Raw genomic sequence first — 14,443 nt, forward strand, 5'->3', positions numbered from 1 at the left:
CGCACAATAATTCACCTTGCTAGCACAATTATGGAACTGTGCAAAGAAACAGAGAACCCACACATCTATCTTCTTGAAAATCAAGGCAACTCGTCACATTCTGTGAACTGTTTTCTAATCATAGCTCATTTAAAAAACATTCACTTCCCTATGGCACTATAATAAACTTCTCAGCACGCTATGACTGAATTACAGTATCTTTTACATACATACTACATTTTGGCCAATAATGTAATTTCCATGTTACACAATATCATTGCCTTCACAAGCAGAGTTGCTACATACATTCACAGTTTCAATAGATTGTAATTAGCTTCTCCAGTTGTGCTTTGAAGATTCCAAATATTTTTCAACAGTAAGTGCAAAGCAAATGTCCTATGCAGCTACAATTGGTCACAGAGTTATAAACTCCATAATTATGAGATGAGAGTTCTCTCATTCTCCATTTTCATCACCTGCTTTTTCAGGTATGACCTCCAGGCTTCGACGAGGCTTTGAGATTTCAGCATTTTCAGTGCCTGGCTTATTGAGTCCACATGAAAGAGTGGCATAATGGATTTGTTTCAGATTCTCCAGTGCTTCATTTTTAGCATATTTGAGAAGATCAGCTTGTCCCTGCAAAACAAAAATAGTATTTGAATACACAGTGGATAATAGAGCTATATATCTCTTTTTTGCCCTGCTGTTTATTTCAGACTAATGGTAGAGTTGCCCTGTTCAAATTAAGTAAATAAATAAATATTACATTACTTCATGCTTGTAAAGTGATAAGAACCAAGATCCTTGCCAGCTCTGGACCAATCTGTTACATAAACAAAGGACAGGGATTATTTCTAACAGCTTCCAGAAAGGTGATCTGTTCTGTATTTATAACCTATGGGACTAAAAATGTTTCCTCATGGACAGAATTGTGGGGGCTCATTTATATACTTCAAGGAGCAGTTAAACAACTTTGATTTTTGGTTCTTGGAGTTTTTTTTTTTTCTAAGCACTGTGACTAATTCAATAGTAGCATGGTAAAGAGTCAAAGTTTGTCAAAATATGAAATACAAAATGCAGGTCAGGAAGCGACAGGTAAAAAGCACAGTGACAACACAGACTTCATAGGACTGTCTGCAGTTCAGATCTATCTTGCAGTCTTACCCTAACTGCAATTCAGCTTAAGTAAAGCTGTAAGAGAAAGTCCCAGACCTGAGTCCCAGACTCAGGTGATCCAGCTTTCTGTATTACAGCCCTCTAACTACCACAGCTCAAAAATCAGATGATGCTTCAAAAATACCAGATCTTAAGCAACATCAGTTTGTATGGATCTGTTGATCACGGCCTGAGCCTCTGATTGACCACCTGAGGCAAGCACTGAGTCAGCCATGGAGCACAGGTGAAGGCGATTCAGCTGTGTGACCAGAAGAGGTGGAGCCTGGCTGCACCTCTCCTAGACCCCATTTAAGGGCTGACTGCCACTGAGGATGGATCTCTCTCTGGAGATTGCTCCTTGTGGAGTTTACTGCAAGTCTGTGATACCGGTGAGCATTTCTATTTATTTTAATTGTCTTTCCATTGCAATAATTTTACTAAGCCTAGCTTTTGTATACCTATTGATTGTATACAGTTCCAACTGAAGGGCAGAAAACAAGCACACAAATAACTAAAAAAGGCACTGTGGTTCTTTGAGACTCTCATTTCATATAATGCTTAAAAAGTTATGAACTTTGACTGCACCTTTTCCTGCAATAGGAGTATTCATGTATTTCTGAAGTAAAATCCAGCTCCTGACAGTCACTTCTCTTGTACAGACATAACTGCTATGTCACCTCTCTTCCTCTGCCAAATAAGGGTGAAGTCCTACTTCACTTTTTGATTTCAAAAATGAAGGAAAGGTAAAATGACAATCAGATCACAGTAGATGTGCACTCAAGTTGTGATACTTAGCCTTGCTTCTTTTAGCAGCTATAGAATATAAATACTACCTTAAGAAGTAAACAGAATTACACACTTGAGGCACACAAATCAAAAACATATATTGCTTTCTTCAAAGAAATACCTCCTTAGAATAATCCAAGGCTATAATAACTAGAATGTCTTTTATGTTTACAGGGCAGGAAAAATCTCAAAGCTTTTCAAAACACAGCAAAAGCTTCAGTAAAACTTTTTTTCTAAGGAAAACCAGGGATACTTTTTTTTCTAAATTGCATATTTTTTTTTTCCAAACTGACAAACAACTAAAAGCTAATTTAAAACACACCAGCAGACTAAATGAGTCATATCTGGAATGCAACTGTCTCTAGCCCAAGCTCTGTTTTACATGGATTAGTGCTAAATAATTCTAGAAGTTTAATGAAGTTGTTTATTATAGGCAGACTTGCTAGCAGCAGTCTAAAATCGCTATGTTTTTGGGTTTTTTAAAATTGTTTTCAGTTGCTTATATGCTTGCCAAACTTTTACTACTTAAACTGCTATTCTCCATGCAGGCTTTTTGCCACTGGCAGATTTTATTATCATTACTGTTAATATTATTCTTTAACCTCAACCATATGGATCATTCAGTTCTGAGAATAAAGACAGGAAAATGCCATCAAAAAAGCTTTTTTTTTTTTTTTTAAGAATCTTCCCACCAACTCCTGTTTGGGGTAAGAACTTGTAATTCAACAACACAGGATCCAGAGTTGTGGATCCAACTTATGATCTTCTAACAGATACAAATCAGATTTTGAGTGTGGTTAGTACAATCACACAGGATTTCATTCTTGATCATTTTTCATCTCCTGACAACTCCAGTAGGTAGCAAGGCAACACACATTCCATTCTCACACAATAATGTGTTTGAAGAAAATGCTTGTCCAAGTTGTCCTACCACCAGCATTTGGTTACAACACAAGCAGTCTCAAACCCTGATTGGAGGAAGGGAAGAAATAGCTTGGGATGGCAACTGAGAAGGAAGCAGGTAAAGGGAAGGAGGAGAGAGCAATCTCTAGACCTGACCTGGCAAGTAGTTTATGACTGAAGGAGAAGAAACTAGATTGCATTAGGCAAAGTAGTGACAAGATCCAACTGAAGGAGGAGACTGTGAACTAGCAAAAAATCTAACACGGTGGAAGAATGCTGAGTTTAGAACAGGTAGGTTGAGAAGAGAGAAAAATAATGAAATAACAGCTTGAAATTGAGATTGGAATACCTAAAAAATAAAAAACAGATCTGACAAAAACATCATGTTTAAAGAACCCTTGAAACAGTAGACTAGTAGGAGTAACAACTCAAAAAGAATAAAAGAGCTTTGCAACAAATTGAAAGCTGGTGAGAATAATAATAATAATAATAAAAAAAAATCAGAACAGGTAAGCAACTGCAGAATACAATGAAATCAGGTAACGTGATGAGAAAAACAAAGTTAACACTCATCAGGAAGACCTTGGGGAAGAGGGGACGATACAAACTGCAAAGCAACAGGAAAAGCTGCCAGAAAGGAATATGAGGCACCAAGTGTGAAAAGAATAGTAGATGGAGGAGACAGAGGAGAAAAGAAGACAGAGGTTGGCAGGAATGGCTGGGTTTTCAGCTGAGAACACATCTGAACAAGACTAACATGGAAGATTGCATCAAGAGAAGTGTGACCAGCAGGTTGAGGGAGGTGATTCTGCCCCTCCGCTCTGATCTTGTGACACCCCACCTCAAGTACTGTGTCCAGTTCTGGAGACCCCAACACATGAAGAACCCAAAGCATTCTATGATCCTATGTTAAGATGAACTCTATAGACAAGACTATATCTGGGGTAAGGAGTTGGATAATGTCATGGTTTTATGATTTTTGGTTATCAGTATTCCACACCAAAACATCATGTAATGCACTGGGGTTTGACTCCTGATGCTCAAGTTCCAGGTGCCTGTCTGGAGGAGAACAACTACATTTCCCCAGGGGGCTTTGTGGTCAGCGAGGAGATACAACTCCTGGCAAGGTCACCTGATGTTCGCTTCTCCTTCTGCTCTCTCTCTGTCTCTCTCTGTCTCTCTCTGTCTCTCTCTGTCTCTCTCTGTCTCTCTCTGTCTCTCTCTGTCTCTCTCTGTCTCTCTCTGTCTCTCTCTGTCTCTCTCTGTCTCTCTCTGTCTCTCTCTGTCTCTCTCTGTCTCTCTCTGTCTCTCTCTGTCTCTCTCTGTCTCTCTCTGTCTCTCTCTGTCTCTCTCTGTCTCTCTCTGTCTCTCTCTGTCTCTCTCTGTCTCTCTCTGTCTCTCTCTGTCTCTCTCTGTCTCTCTCTGTCTCTCTCTGTCTCTCTCTGTCTCTCTCTGTCTCTCTCTGTCTCTCTCTGTCTCTCTCTGTCTCTCTCTGTCTCTCTCTGTCTCTCTCTGTCTCTCTCTGTCTCTCTCTGTCTCTCTCTGTCTCTCTCTGTCTCTCTCTGTCTCTCTCTGTCTCTCTCTGTCTCTCTCTGTCTCTCTCTGTCTCTCTCTGTCTCTCTCTGTCTCTCTCTGTCTCTCTCTGTCTCTCTCTGTCTCTCTCTGTCTCTCTCTGTCTCTCTCTGTCTCTCTCTGTCTCTCTCTGTCTCTCTCTGTCTCTCTCTGTCTCTCTCTGTCTCTCTCTGTCTCTCATTATATTTTGCTGATGCTATATTGAGTAAATTAGCTTGTTCCACCTCAGATTGTTGCCGCTGTTTTCAATTATTTTGGGGTCCTCTATTTCCCTTTTCCAGAGGTGCGGATCCACGGATCCCTCTGCCCCGCTGGTCACAGAACCAGGCCGAGCCAGCCTGTAAACCATTGACATTCTTGGTGGAGAATGCGGGCAACAGTGTGTGGCTAAATAGTAGAGAAGCTCGCCAACTGGGTGGCATTGCTAGGGACTCAGCCATTGACAGAGGTATTGGTACATGCCAAAACCAGGCCATTACCCTCTGGAAGCGGATGTTGTTAGCTGTAAAAGAAAGATACCCCTTCAAAGATGATCTGATGCCTGAGAAGAAGAAATGGGCTGATATGGAACAAGGCATCCGTTATTTGAGAGAATATGCTGTGGTGGAAATGCTACATAGCCCCAATTTCATTCCTGATGAGCCAAACCAAGAGCATGATCCTGAGAGAGCCAGGTGTGCACCAAGCATGTGGCGTACATTCACAAAGACTGGACCAGAAAGGTATGCAAGTACATTTGTAGCAATGTATGGCAGAGGGGAAAGAAGACCCCTTATAAATGACTTGGTTAATAAACTTAAATATTTTGAGTTACATTTAAGCCCTCTATGAGCTTGTGTTTCAGCTGTTGCAAAAGTAGCTGAAAAACTGGACAGAATGGAGAACAAACAAGAAGATATAATAGACAAACTATCAACCATGCCTGATGCTGATGAATAATCCATGGTGGTAACAGATACATCCAGTGAGGAACAGAATTCCCAAAACAGCCTACTGGAGGGGCTGATCAACTTGATTTCCTCCTAGCCAGTGTCATCCAATGTCTCAGCTATCAGAAGAAGACGTCACTTGCTGAAGCAGGAGGACAACAGTAAGACTATGTCACATTTTGCTTTGTGGCATTACCTACGTGACCATGGAGAAGATATGAAGGAGTGCCATAAACAACCTACTCCTGCACTTCAAGCACAGGTAAAAGAATTACAAGACAAATCAACCACCAAGGTGAACTTCTTCAAAAAGGTGATTGCTCCAGTTTGCTGCAGACAACGGAGGTAACAAATAGAGGGGCCGTGCCCCCAGCTGGGGGGGGGGGTGGGAGGAGGAGGGGAAGGATAATAGAGTTTATTGAACTGTGTGGATTAGATGGCCTGGCACATCAGAATCACAAATATATAAGGCCCTGGTGGATACTGGTGCACAGTGCACTCTAATGCCCTTGAGTCACCAAGGGACAAAATCAATTTACACTCACAGGGTGACTGGGGGTTCCCAAGAGCTGACTATGTTGGAGGCTGAAATCAGCCTCACTGGTAAAGACTGGCAAAAGCACCCTATTGTGACTGGCCCAGGAGCTCCATGTATACTGGGTATTGATTACCTCAGAAGGGGATATTTTAAGGATCCCAAAGGGTATCTATGGAATAGCTGCTGTAGACACAGAAGGTGTTAAACAGTTATCTGTTTTGCCTGGCTTATCAGAAGATCCATCTGTTGTGAAGTTGCTACGAGAGAAAGAGCAACAGGTACCAATAGCTACAAAAACGGTGCACAGGTGGCAGTGCCGCACCAACAGGGATTCCTTGCTCCTCATTCAGAAGTTGATTCGTCAACTAGAGAATCAGGGAGTGATTAGCAAGACTCACTCACCTTTTAACAGTGCCATATGGCCAGTGCATAAAGCCAGTGGAGAATGGAGGCTGACAGTGGACTACCATGGCCTGAATGAAGGCACACCCCCACTGAGTGCTGCTGTGCCAGATACGTTAGAACTCCAGTATGAACTGGAGTCAAAAGCAGCCAAATGGTGTGCCACCACTGACATTGCTAATGCCTTTTTTCTCCAATCCTTTGGCCAAAGAATCTAGGCCACAGTTTGCTTTCACATGGAGGGATGTTCAGTATACCTGGAATCGTTTGCCCCAGGGGTGGAAACACAGCCCGACCATTTGCCATGGGTTGATCTAAGCTGCACTGGAACATAGAGGTGCTCCTGAGCACTTACAGTACATTGCTGACAACACTGTGGGGGCGATACAGCAAAGGAAGTTTTTGAGAAAGGAAAGCAAAAAATCCAGATCCTTCTCAGTGCTGGTTTTGCCATCAGGCGAAGCAAAGTGAAAGGACCTGCCCAGGAAATTCAGCTCCTAGGTATAAAGTGGCAAGATGGCCATTGTCACATCCCGACAGATGTGATTGACAAAATCACTGCCATGTCTCCACCCACTAATAAGAGACACAACTGTTTCTGGGTGTAGTGGGTTTTTGGAGAACGCATGTTCCAAACTACAGCCTCATTGTAAGCCCCCTTTATCAGGTGACATGGAAGAAAAATGATTTTGTGTGGGGTCCTGACCAGCAACAGGCTTTTGAGCAGATTAAACAAGAGACAGTCTGTGCTGTGGCCAGTATGGAATGGAACACAATGTGAGGAACATCCTCTACACTGCTGCTGGAGAGAAAGGTCGCACTTGGAGTTTGTGTCATAGAGCTTCAGGAGAGACCTGAGGCCGACCCCTGGAATTTTGGAGTCTGGTGTACAGACGATCTGAAGAGTGCTATACTCCAACTGAGAAGGAGATCTTAGCTGCTTATGCGGGGGTTCAGGCTGCTTCTGAAGTAGTCGGTACTGAAATACAGCTTCTTCTGGCACCTCGACTGCCAGTGCTGAACTGGATGTTCAAGAGAAAGGTTTCTTCCACCCATCATGCCACTGATGCTACTTGGAGTAAGGGGATTTCATTGATTATGCAGTGAGTGCAGATGGGGAACCTCAGGTGTCCAGGAATCCTAGAGGTGATCATGGACTGGCCTGAAGGCAAAAAGTTTGGAACACCACCAGCAGAAGAGGCATCACGTGCTAAAGAGGCCCCACCATACAATGAACTACCAGAAAATGAAAAGAAATATGCCCTGTTCACAGATGGATGGTGTTGTGTTGTGGAGAAGCATTGCAGATGAAAATCTGCTGTGTGGAGTCCCACACGACAAGTTGCAGAGGCCACTGAAGGGAAAGGAGAATCAAGCCAATTTGCAGAGGTTAAGGCTGTCCAACTGGCCTTAGATGTTGCTGAAAGGGAGAGGTGGCCAGTGCTTTATCTTTACACTGACTCATGGATGGTATGGGGGTGGTTACAGCAGTGGGAACAAAATAACTGGCAAAGAAGGGGTAAACCTATTTGGGTTGCTGAACTGTGGAAAGACACTGCTGCCCAAACAAAAATATGGTATAAAGGTATGTCATGTAGATGCTCATGTGCCCAAGAGTCAGGCTACTGAAGAACAGCAAAATAACCATCAGGTAGACTGAGCTGCCAGAACTGAGGTGGCTCAAATAGACCTAGATTGGCAGAACAAGGGTGAATTATTTCTAGCTCGATGGGCCCATGAGACCTCAGGCCATCAAGGAAGAGACGCAACATATAAGTGGGCTAGAGACCAAGGGATGGATTTAACTATGGATGCTGTTGCACAAATCATTCATGACTTTGACACATGCACCACAGTTAAACAAGCCAAGAGGATGAAACCTCTCTGGGGGGAGGGGCGATGGCATAAGTACAAATCTGGGGAGGCATGGCAGGTTGATTGTATCACTTTGCCATGATCTTGCAGTGGTAAGCATTATGTGCTCACCATGGTCGAGGCAACAACCGGGTGGCTTGAAACATACGCAGTACTCCATGCTGCCACCCAGAACACCATATTAGGTCTGGAGAGGCAAATCCTGTGGCGACGTGGCACCCTGGAAAGAAGTGAGTCAGATAATGGGAGTCATTTCCAAAATTCACTTGTGGATACTTGGGCCAGAGAACACGGCATCGAGTGGATTTATCATATCCCCTATCATGTACCAGCCTCTGGTAAGATTGAACGCTACAACGGGTTGTTAAAAACCATGTTAAAAGCACTGGGTGGCGGAACATTTAAGCACTGGGAGAAGTATTTGGCAGAAAAATTTGGCAGCCAACACCAGAGGATCGGTCAGTCGAGATGGTCCCACCCAATCCATCTCCCTACATATTGCAGAGGGAGGTAAGTTCCCTGTAGTACACGTAAAGAATACGTTGGGAAAAGCTGTTTGGGTCTTTCCAGCTTCTGGGAAGGGCAAACCTCTATGTGAAACTGTTTTTGCCCAAGGACCTGGGTCCACCTGGTGGGTGATGCAGGAAAACGGGGATGTTCAGTGTGTACCACAAGGGAATTTGATGTTGGGGGAGTGCAGTCAGTAATTCCTTGTGTTCATATTTTGTTTGTATATATATATTAAGCATGATGTAGTGATGTAGAATAAGGGGTGGAATGTGTAATGGTTTTGTGATGTTTGGTTATCAGTATTCCACACCAAAACATCATGTAATGCATTGGGGGTTTGACTCCTGATGCTCAAGTTCCAGGTGCCTGCCCGGAGGAGAACAACTACATTTCCCCAGGGGGCTTTGTGGTCAGCGAGGAGATACAACTCCTGGCAAGGTTGCCTGATGCTCTCTTCTCCGTCTGCTTTTCTTCTTCGGCTCAATTGGACTGCGCTTCTCACCTCAGCGTTGTGGTGAGGCCTACCCACTTTTCAGACACACTCTCTCATTATATTTTGCTGATACTATATTGAGTAAATTAGTTTGTTCCACCTCAGATTGTTGCCACTGTTTTCAATTATTTTGGGGTCTCCTGTTTCCCTTTTCCAGAGGCACGGATCCACGGATCCTTCTGCCCCGCTGGTCACAGAACCAGGCTGAACCAGCCTGTAAACCATTGTCAGATTATTATTATAGGCAAAAGGGGTTTAGACTAAACACATTTGGCCAAGTGGGGTCAAGTTTAGACTGAGGTAAAATACAAAAATGAATCTGTGTTCATTAGACACTCTCTTATCCAACAATTCCAATGAAGAAATTGATTTCTGAATGCTTCTAACTTAGAAAACCATTTGTGAAACCAACATGTGCTGGTATACCTTGAGTAACAACCAGAACAGCTACTTTTTTTACTCTGGTATGTATTCTCTTGTGATTCTTGGTTAGAAAGTTCTCCAGTTATTATGTAACGTTAAAGTGCTACATAGATGATATCTGAAATAACTGCCTAACTCTCCCCAAGAAATCCCAGGAAACTGTATTACAAATGAATAGGCTTTAGCTCAGGTTCTGGGACCCCAAAGCTCTTAGTCCCTAAATAGCAGGCTGCTTGGTATGCTGTGGTATCCCACACTGCTCCACATCCAGATGACTTGCTTTGAGTGCATTTACAGAATCAAGCCTTAAAGGATTTAGCTTCTTAACTTATAAGAATTGCTTTAATTAGGAGCCAAAACTCTACAAATCTGCCAATAGCAAGAGAATACTTTTCAGTATTTTAATAGAATTCATTTTTCTTCTGCACACCTACAGTAGTAAGCAGCAGGTGTCAGGAGTTTTATGAATACTCAAGGTGACAACAGTATTGCCTGAATTCATTGATTCAGTTCATAAAATTTGGATGATGAAATAAATATCTAAGAAGTTGCATCCTGGTGTTTCAAATGTTCTGTTTATAAATACATTTACAAACATAATTCAGAGGAAAGATCAACATCATTGCAGAGGTAATACATGCTATGAACTGGTGGATTACAAAAATATAGAAAATAGTTTGTGTTGACCAATATGATGTCTAAAAAATCATAGCCCACAACATGCAACTGAAAAATGTTGGAATTACAACTCACACTTTCATTCCAAGCACTTCATTCAAACTCTCCCCATATGCGTAGAACAGGATTCTGTTGCAGAGAGTAATTTACAGAAGCTGTTGTGCTCTTCTTCTTCCTAGGGGCATTTCAATGTCCGTGCCTATTTTTTTTTTTTTTCCAAAGTTTTGCTATGCCAGTAAAATCTATGAATTGTTTCATTAGGTTGTTTGCAGAAGTCTGCTTCAACAGTACTTAAGAGTGATTTTTTCAGCTGGTGCACTCTTTCTGGCAGGAAATTTGATTATCAGTGTTTAGAAAATATGAGTTTTACCAGTCTGAATCATAACGATAAATTACCAACAAGTGATCTTGCAAATTAACTATCTGAAAGAGAAGAACAGTCTAGCAGTTAGACCTCTAAAACTGGGAGCAGCCCTTGGAGATAGGTCAGCTCTTCTAGCAAAGATTTCCCCTAGAATTAAGCTGTCAATTTTGTTATTTTATCAGACTTTCCATTGCATCAATCATAGTCAAAATGTCCCAGTTAAGATAAAGAAGATCAATTTTGCCTTGAAGGCAAAATGCAACTTAATCAGTTTGGAAAATGTGTCAGTCACAACACATGAGCAGCCTACTCCTCTTGGAAAGAGCTGATGATCATGTTCATCTTAATCTTGGACCAGAAAAAAAACTATGTCAATGTCCTCAATAATGTCTTCAAAAGGAAGGCCTTCTAACTTCATAATTACGTTAATTCTAGGGACACATGCAAAAGCCCATCAGTGCTCTCAGGAGTCAGATCTCCAGTATGGGTTCTCGAATTCCTGGCTTACACAGAAATTCCAATTTCACAGGTCAGTCATTCATCAATTGCAAAGCCTTCCTCCTCACCAGCCTTTACATTTTGAATGGAAATAAGAGATGAAGCAAAGCTACTGTTGCTTCTAGAAGAATTAAAATTAATTTACTTCTATCTGATAGTTGAAAATTAAGGAGTATAATTTGTCAGAATTCAGTAAGTATTTGCACAGCATTCTCAGACATAGGGATTGATTTTGGGGTGGTCCTGTACAGAGCCAAGGGTTGCAGTCAGTGATCCTTGTGGGTTCCTTCCAACTCACAATGTTCTGTGATTCTAGAAATTTGTCCAATGCCACTGAACTGTCTCCCCACCTCTGTATCTCCTGGTTAGTACAGGCTTGCTATTTGACACATCACATGTATCATCTTCAGGAAATACTGCTTTAATAAAGGAAAAGTAACAGTCTGCTTCTTTGATCTCAAAGCAGAATCTGCAAATATGGTTTTAGAATGCATTAAATGTACACACTGTAGCAAATTTGACCTCTTTTTGATCCTCTTCTGCTCTGGATGGAAAGAGCAAGCAGCACACAGAAAAGCTTAACAGCTGAAACTAACACAGAAAGCAGAGATATGACTACATGACAGGTTTTCTGTAGTAGTCCACTGTAAAGAGAAATGGTAGCAAATTCTATTTTCAATAATAAGAACTAAAAATGAAACACACATGGGAGAAAATTCTAACTAAAACATTTTATAGTTTAATGTAGCAATGAAATATTTGAGTGGGAAAGAAGAACTCATTAGTAGATGTAAACACAAAATTTGAATAATCTGGGCTAGAAGGATAGTGTCAAGGGAATAAATTAGGGTAGGCAGTTTTGCTGTCTCTATAAATTTTGATATACTCTGCCAAGATGAAAGACAAGAGATAAGAAACTTGAAAACCTATCCACATTCAAGTTTCCTGAGGGTTTCTAGTTGAAAGTTCTTTTTTATTACATCATTTAAAGTTATGTAAAAATATAGGCAAATGTGCTCAACAAAAGGCAAAGAGAATCTCTGGGTCATATATGCTCACTTTACTATTCTACGGATGATTTGTATGCTTTGTGTGTACCTTAATTGCCATTCATCACTGACTGTAATAACAACATCTTCCCTTTTGTTTTCCAGTAGCCACATTACCCTGACTACTCTCACCTTCCTTTGAAATCAAAGAACAGGGTTTACCCAGCAGCACAACTTCCTCTCAGACCAAGCATCTTCATACAAATCAGTACTCATTTCATCCATGTATTGACATTAAGAGGTTTTAAAATAAAAACCTCAGGGACATACAAAATGAAATAACCTCCAAAATAATATATAAAAATACAAAAATATGCTGTCAATCTGTGTGTTTTCAAAGTAATGAACGTTGAAAATGACCATAAAAGTGAACAAATCTAGTCGAGCTATGAGACAGAATAATGACCAATAATAACTACAGAATTCCACCTGTGAATAGAAAAATAACTAACTAATGGAAGACACATTACCTTTAAAATTGTAATATTCCACGTAAAGCTTTCTACTGATTTTTGCAGTTTTCTTTCTTTTAAGCCTTCTCTTGCTCCTATATTGTGCAGGTTTTCATGAAACTCCATTGCTGTGGAGAGTAAAAGAGAGAGTAACATAGTAAATATTTTCCTGTATTTCTGTGATCATAGAAACAGTGATTTGAAACTAAAAAGGTAAAGAACAATGAAAAAGCTTCAGAAATTTCATTCTTCAAGCACAAATATATCTGTGAAGTTACAGTACATGCCTACATACTCAGATCTCTCTAAGTCAAAATCTGCACTGCAATACCTGCTGGGTCACTGCCATAGAAACATGGAGCCAAACAAATATTTACTATACAAAATATTTTTCAATCACAATAGAATCTGTTGCACTACATGTGAAGACCTTCTCGTGGATCACTGTGAAATGGAAGCACTAATTTCAGGAAATACATCCCAACAAATTTATTTTGTGCTTTGCTCTAGTGTGCACCAAATTTACATCACAGTTGCCCAATTTACGTGTTGGGAGCCATGCAGAATACAGCCTTCTCACCCTACCCCTGAGGGAAAGGGCACAAATGTGAAAAAGGTGGCAGGGAAGTGAACCACCAAAAACATTTCCACTTACGTAAACTACTGTCTCTATGCAACTTGCATCTGACAGACCCCAACCCAAAAATTTACTGCAAAATTCAATGCAGTAGAATTACTAGAGCATACATTTTAATTCAGTGAAATGCACAGATTTAATAACAAATAAATTGCTTCCCATTATGCTGTTACAAGTCATACATAAAGAAGTTTGAAACACAGTTTCCTTCCTACACAGAAAGTAGCATGTCCTTCCATGGATATACACATCATCACAGCCTGCATTGCAGTAATCCTCCTCCCTTCTTAAACTGTTCTCTGAAGGTACCATCAGTAATAACATAAAAGTTACATAGTACAATTTACAGGTATGAACTTAAAATCAAGGTAAAGTGTGATACTAAATGATTCTATTAACTACATTAATTCATTTCTTCCATCTGCTATTGAGTAGATGTGCTTTCAATACATTTCCTTACATGGAATTAATTGCCATGAAATCCACATACAAACCTGTGTTGCCCATCAATCCTAATCAGAGTAGGTTGACTTTTAAGGGCATTATTGTATCTGCTCTTTTCTGTAATCTCTCAGCCTCACACTCATATCTTAATACAAAAGAAAGATCTGACTGAATGTTTTCATCATATTCTTGTTTACCTTATTCCTACATAAACATATATAAGTATATATATGCATATATAAAAAATTAAAAATGATTCATAAATTAATTTCAAAGAAAGACAAAAAACCCTCTTGTTAACTTTTCTTACCATTTAAATTTTACTGCAAGAAAAAAAGACAGCATATACTTTCCTTGAATTAAACTACTGTATTGTTTTTAATTCAAAATACTTCTCCATAGCTCTACCTCTGCATTGAGAGTACAGTCTTAAGAAAAGCTTTCATTTGGCATTTCCTCAGATCTTAAACCAGGTGAGAAATTAAAGTTCCTCCATCCATCACTGTTTCCAAGTATCTGTTTCCTGTTCAGATCATCATAAACAAAAAAACCTCCCAGTGTGATCATGGAAAGATGATGCATAGATCCATATTTAGAACACTACATTTTTAGAGCCTCCATAACAATGGAGATTATCTTATCTGCACCATTTATGCCTAGATTATGCTGATAAACTTGGAGTTCTGTACTCCAATTCTCAGCAGAATAAATAAATAAGCAAGGTGCATGGAATATAAGCAGGTGACTTGCAGCATA

General features: G+C 40.5%; 1 protein-coding gene across 1 annotated transcript in view; it reads right to left on the minus strand.

The window, feature by feature from the left end:
- Positions 1–435: 435 nt before the first annotated feature.
- Positions 436–14,443, minus strand: part of PLCL2 (phospholipase C like 2) — a gene marked incomplete at both ends in the record, with an annotated part of 97,968 nt that continues 83,960 nt past the window's right edge. The window contains 2 exons of the mRNA XM_079538184.1: positions 436–615; positions 12,625–12,734. Of these exons, the coding sequence (XP_079394310.1) occupies positions 436–615; positions 12,625–12,734 (290 nt within the window). The remainder of the gene's footprint in view (positions 616–12,624; positions 12,735–14,443) is intronic.

Source organism: Tetrao urogallus, assembly GCF_951394365.1.
Source record: "Tetrao urogallus genome assembly, chromosome: 7".
Classification (NCBI taxonomy): Eukaryota; Metazoa; Chordata; class Aves; order Galliformes; family Phasianidae; genus Tetrao; species Tetrao urogallus.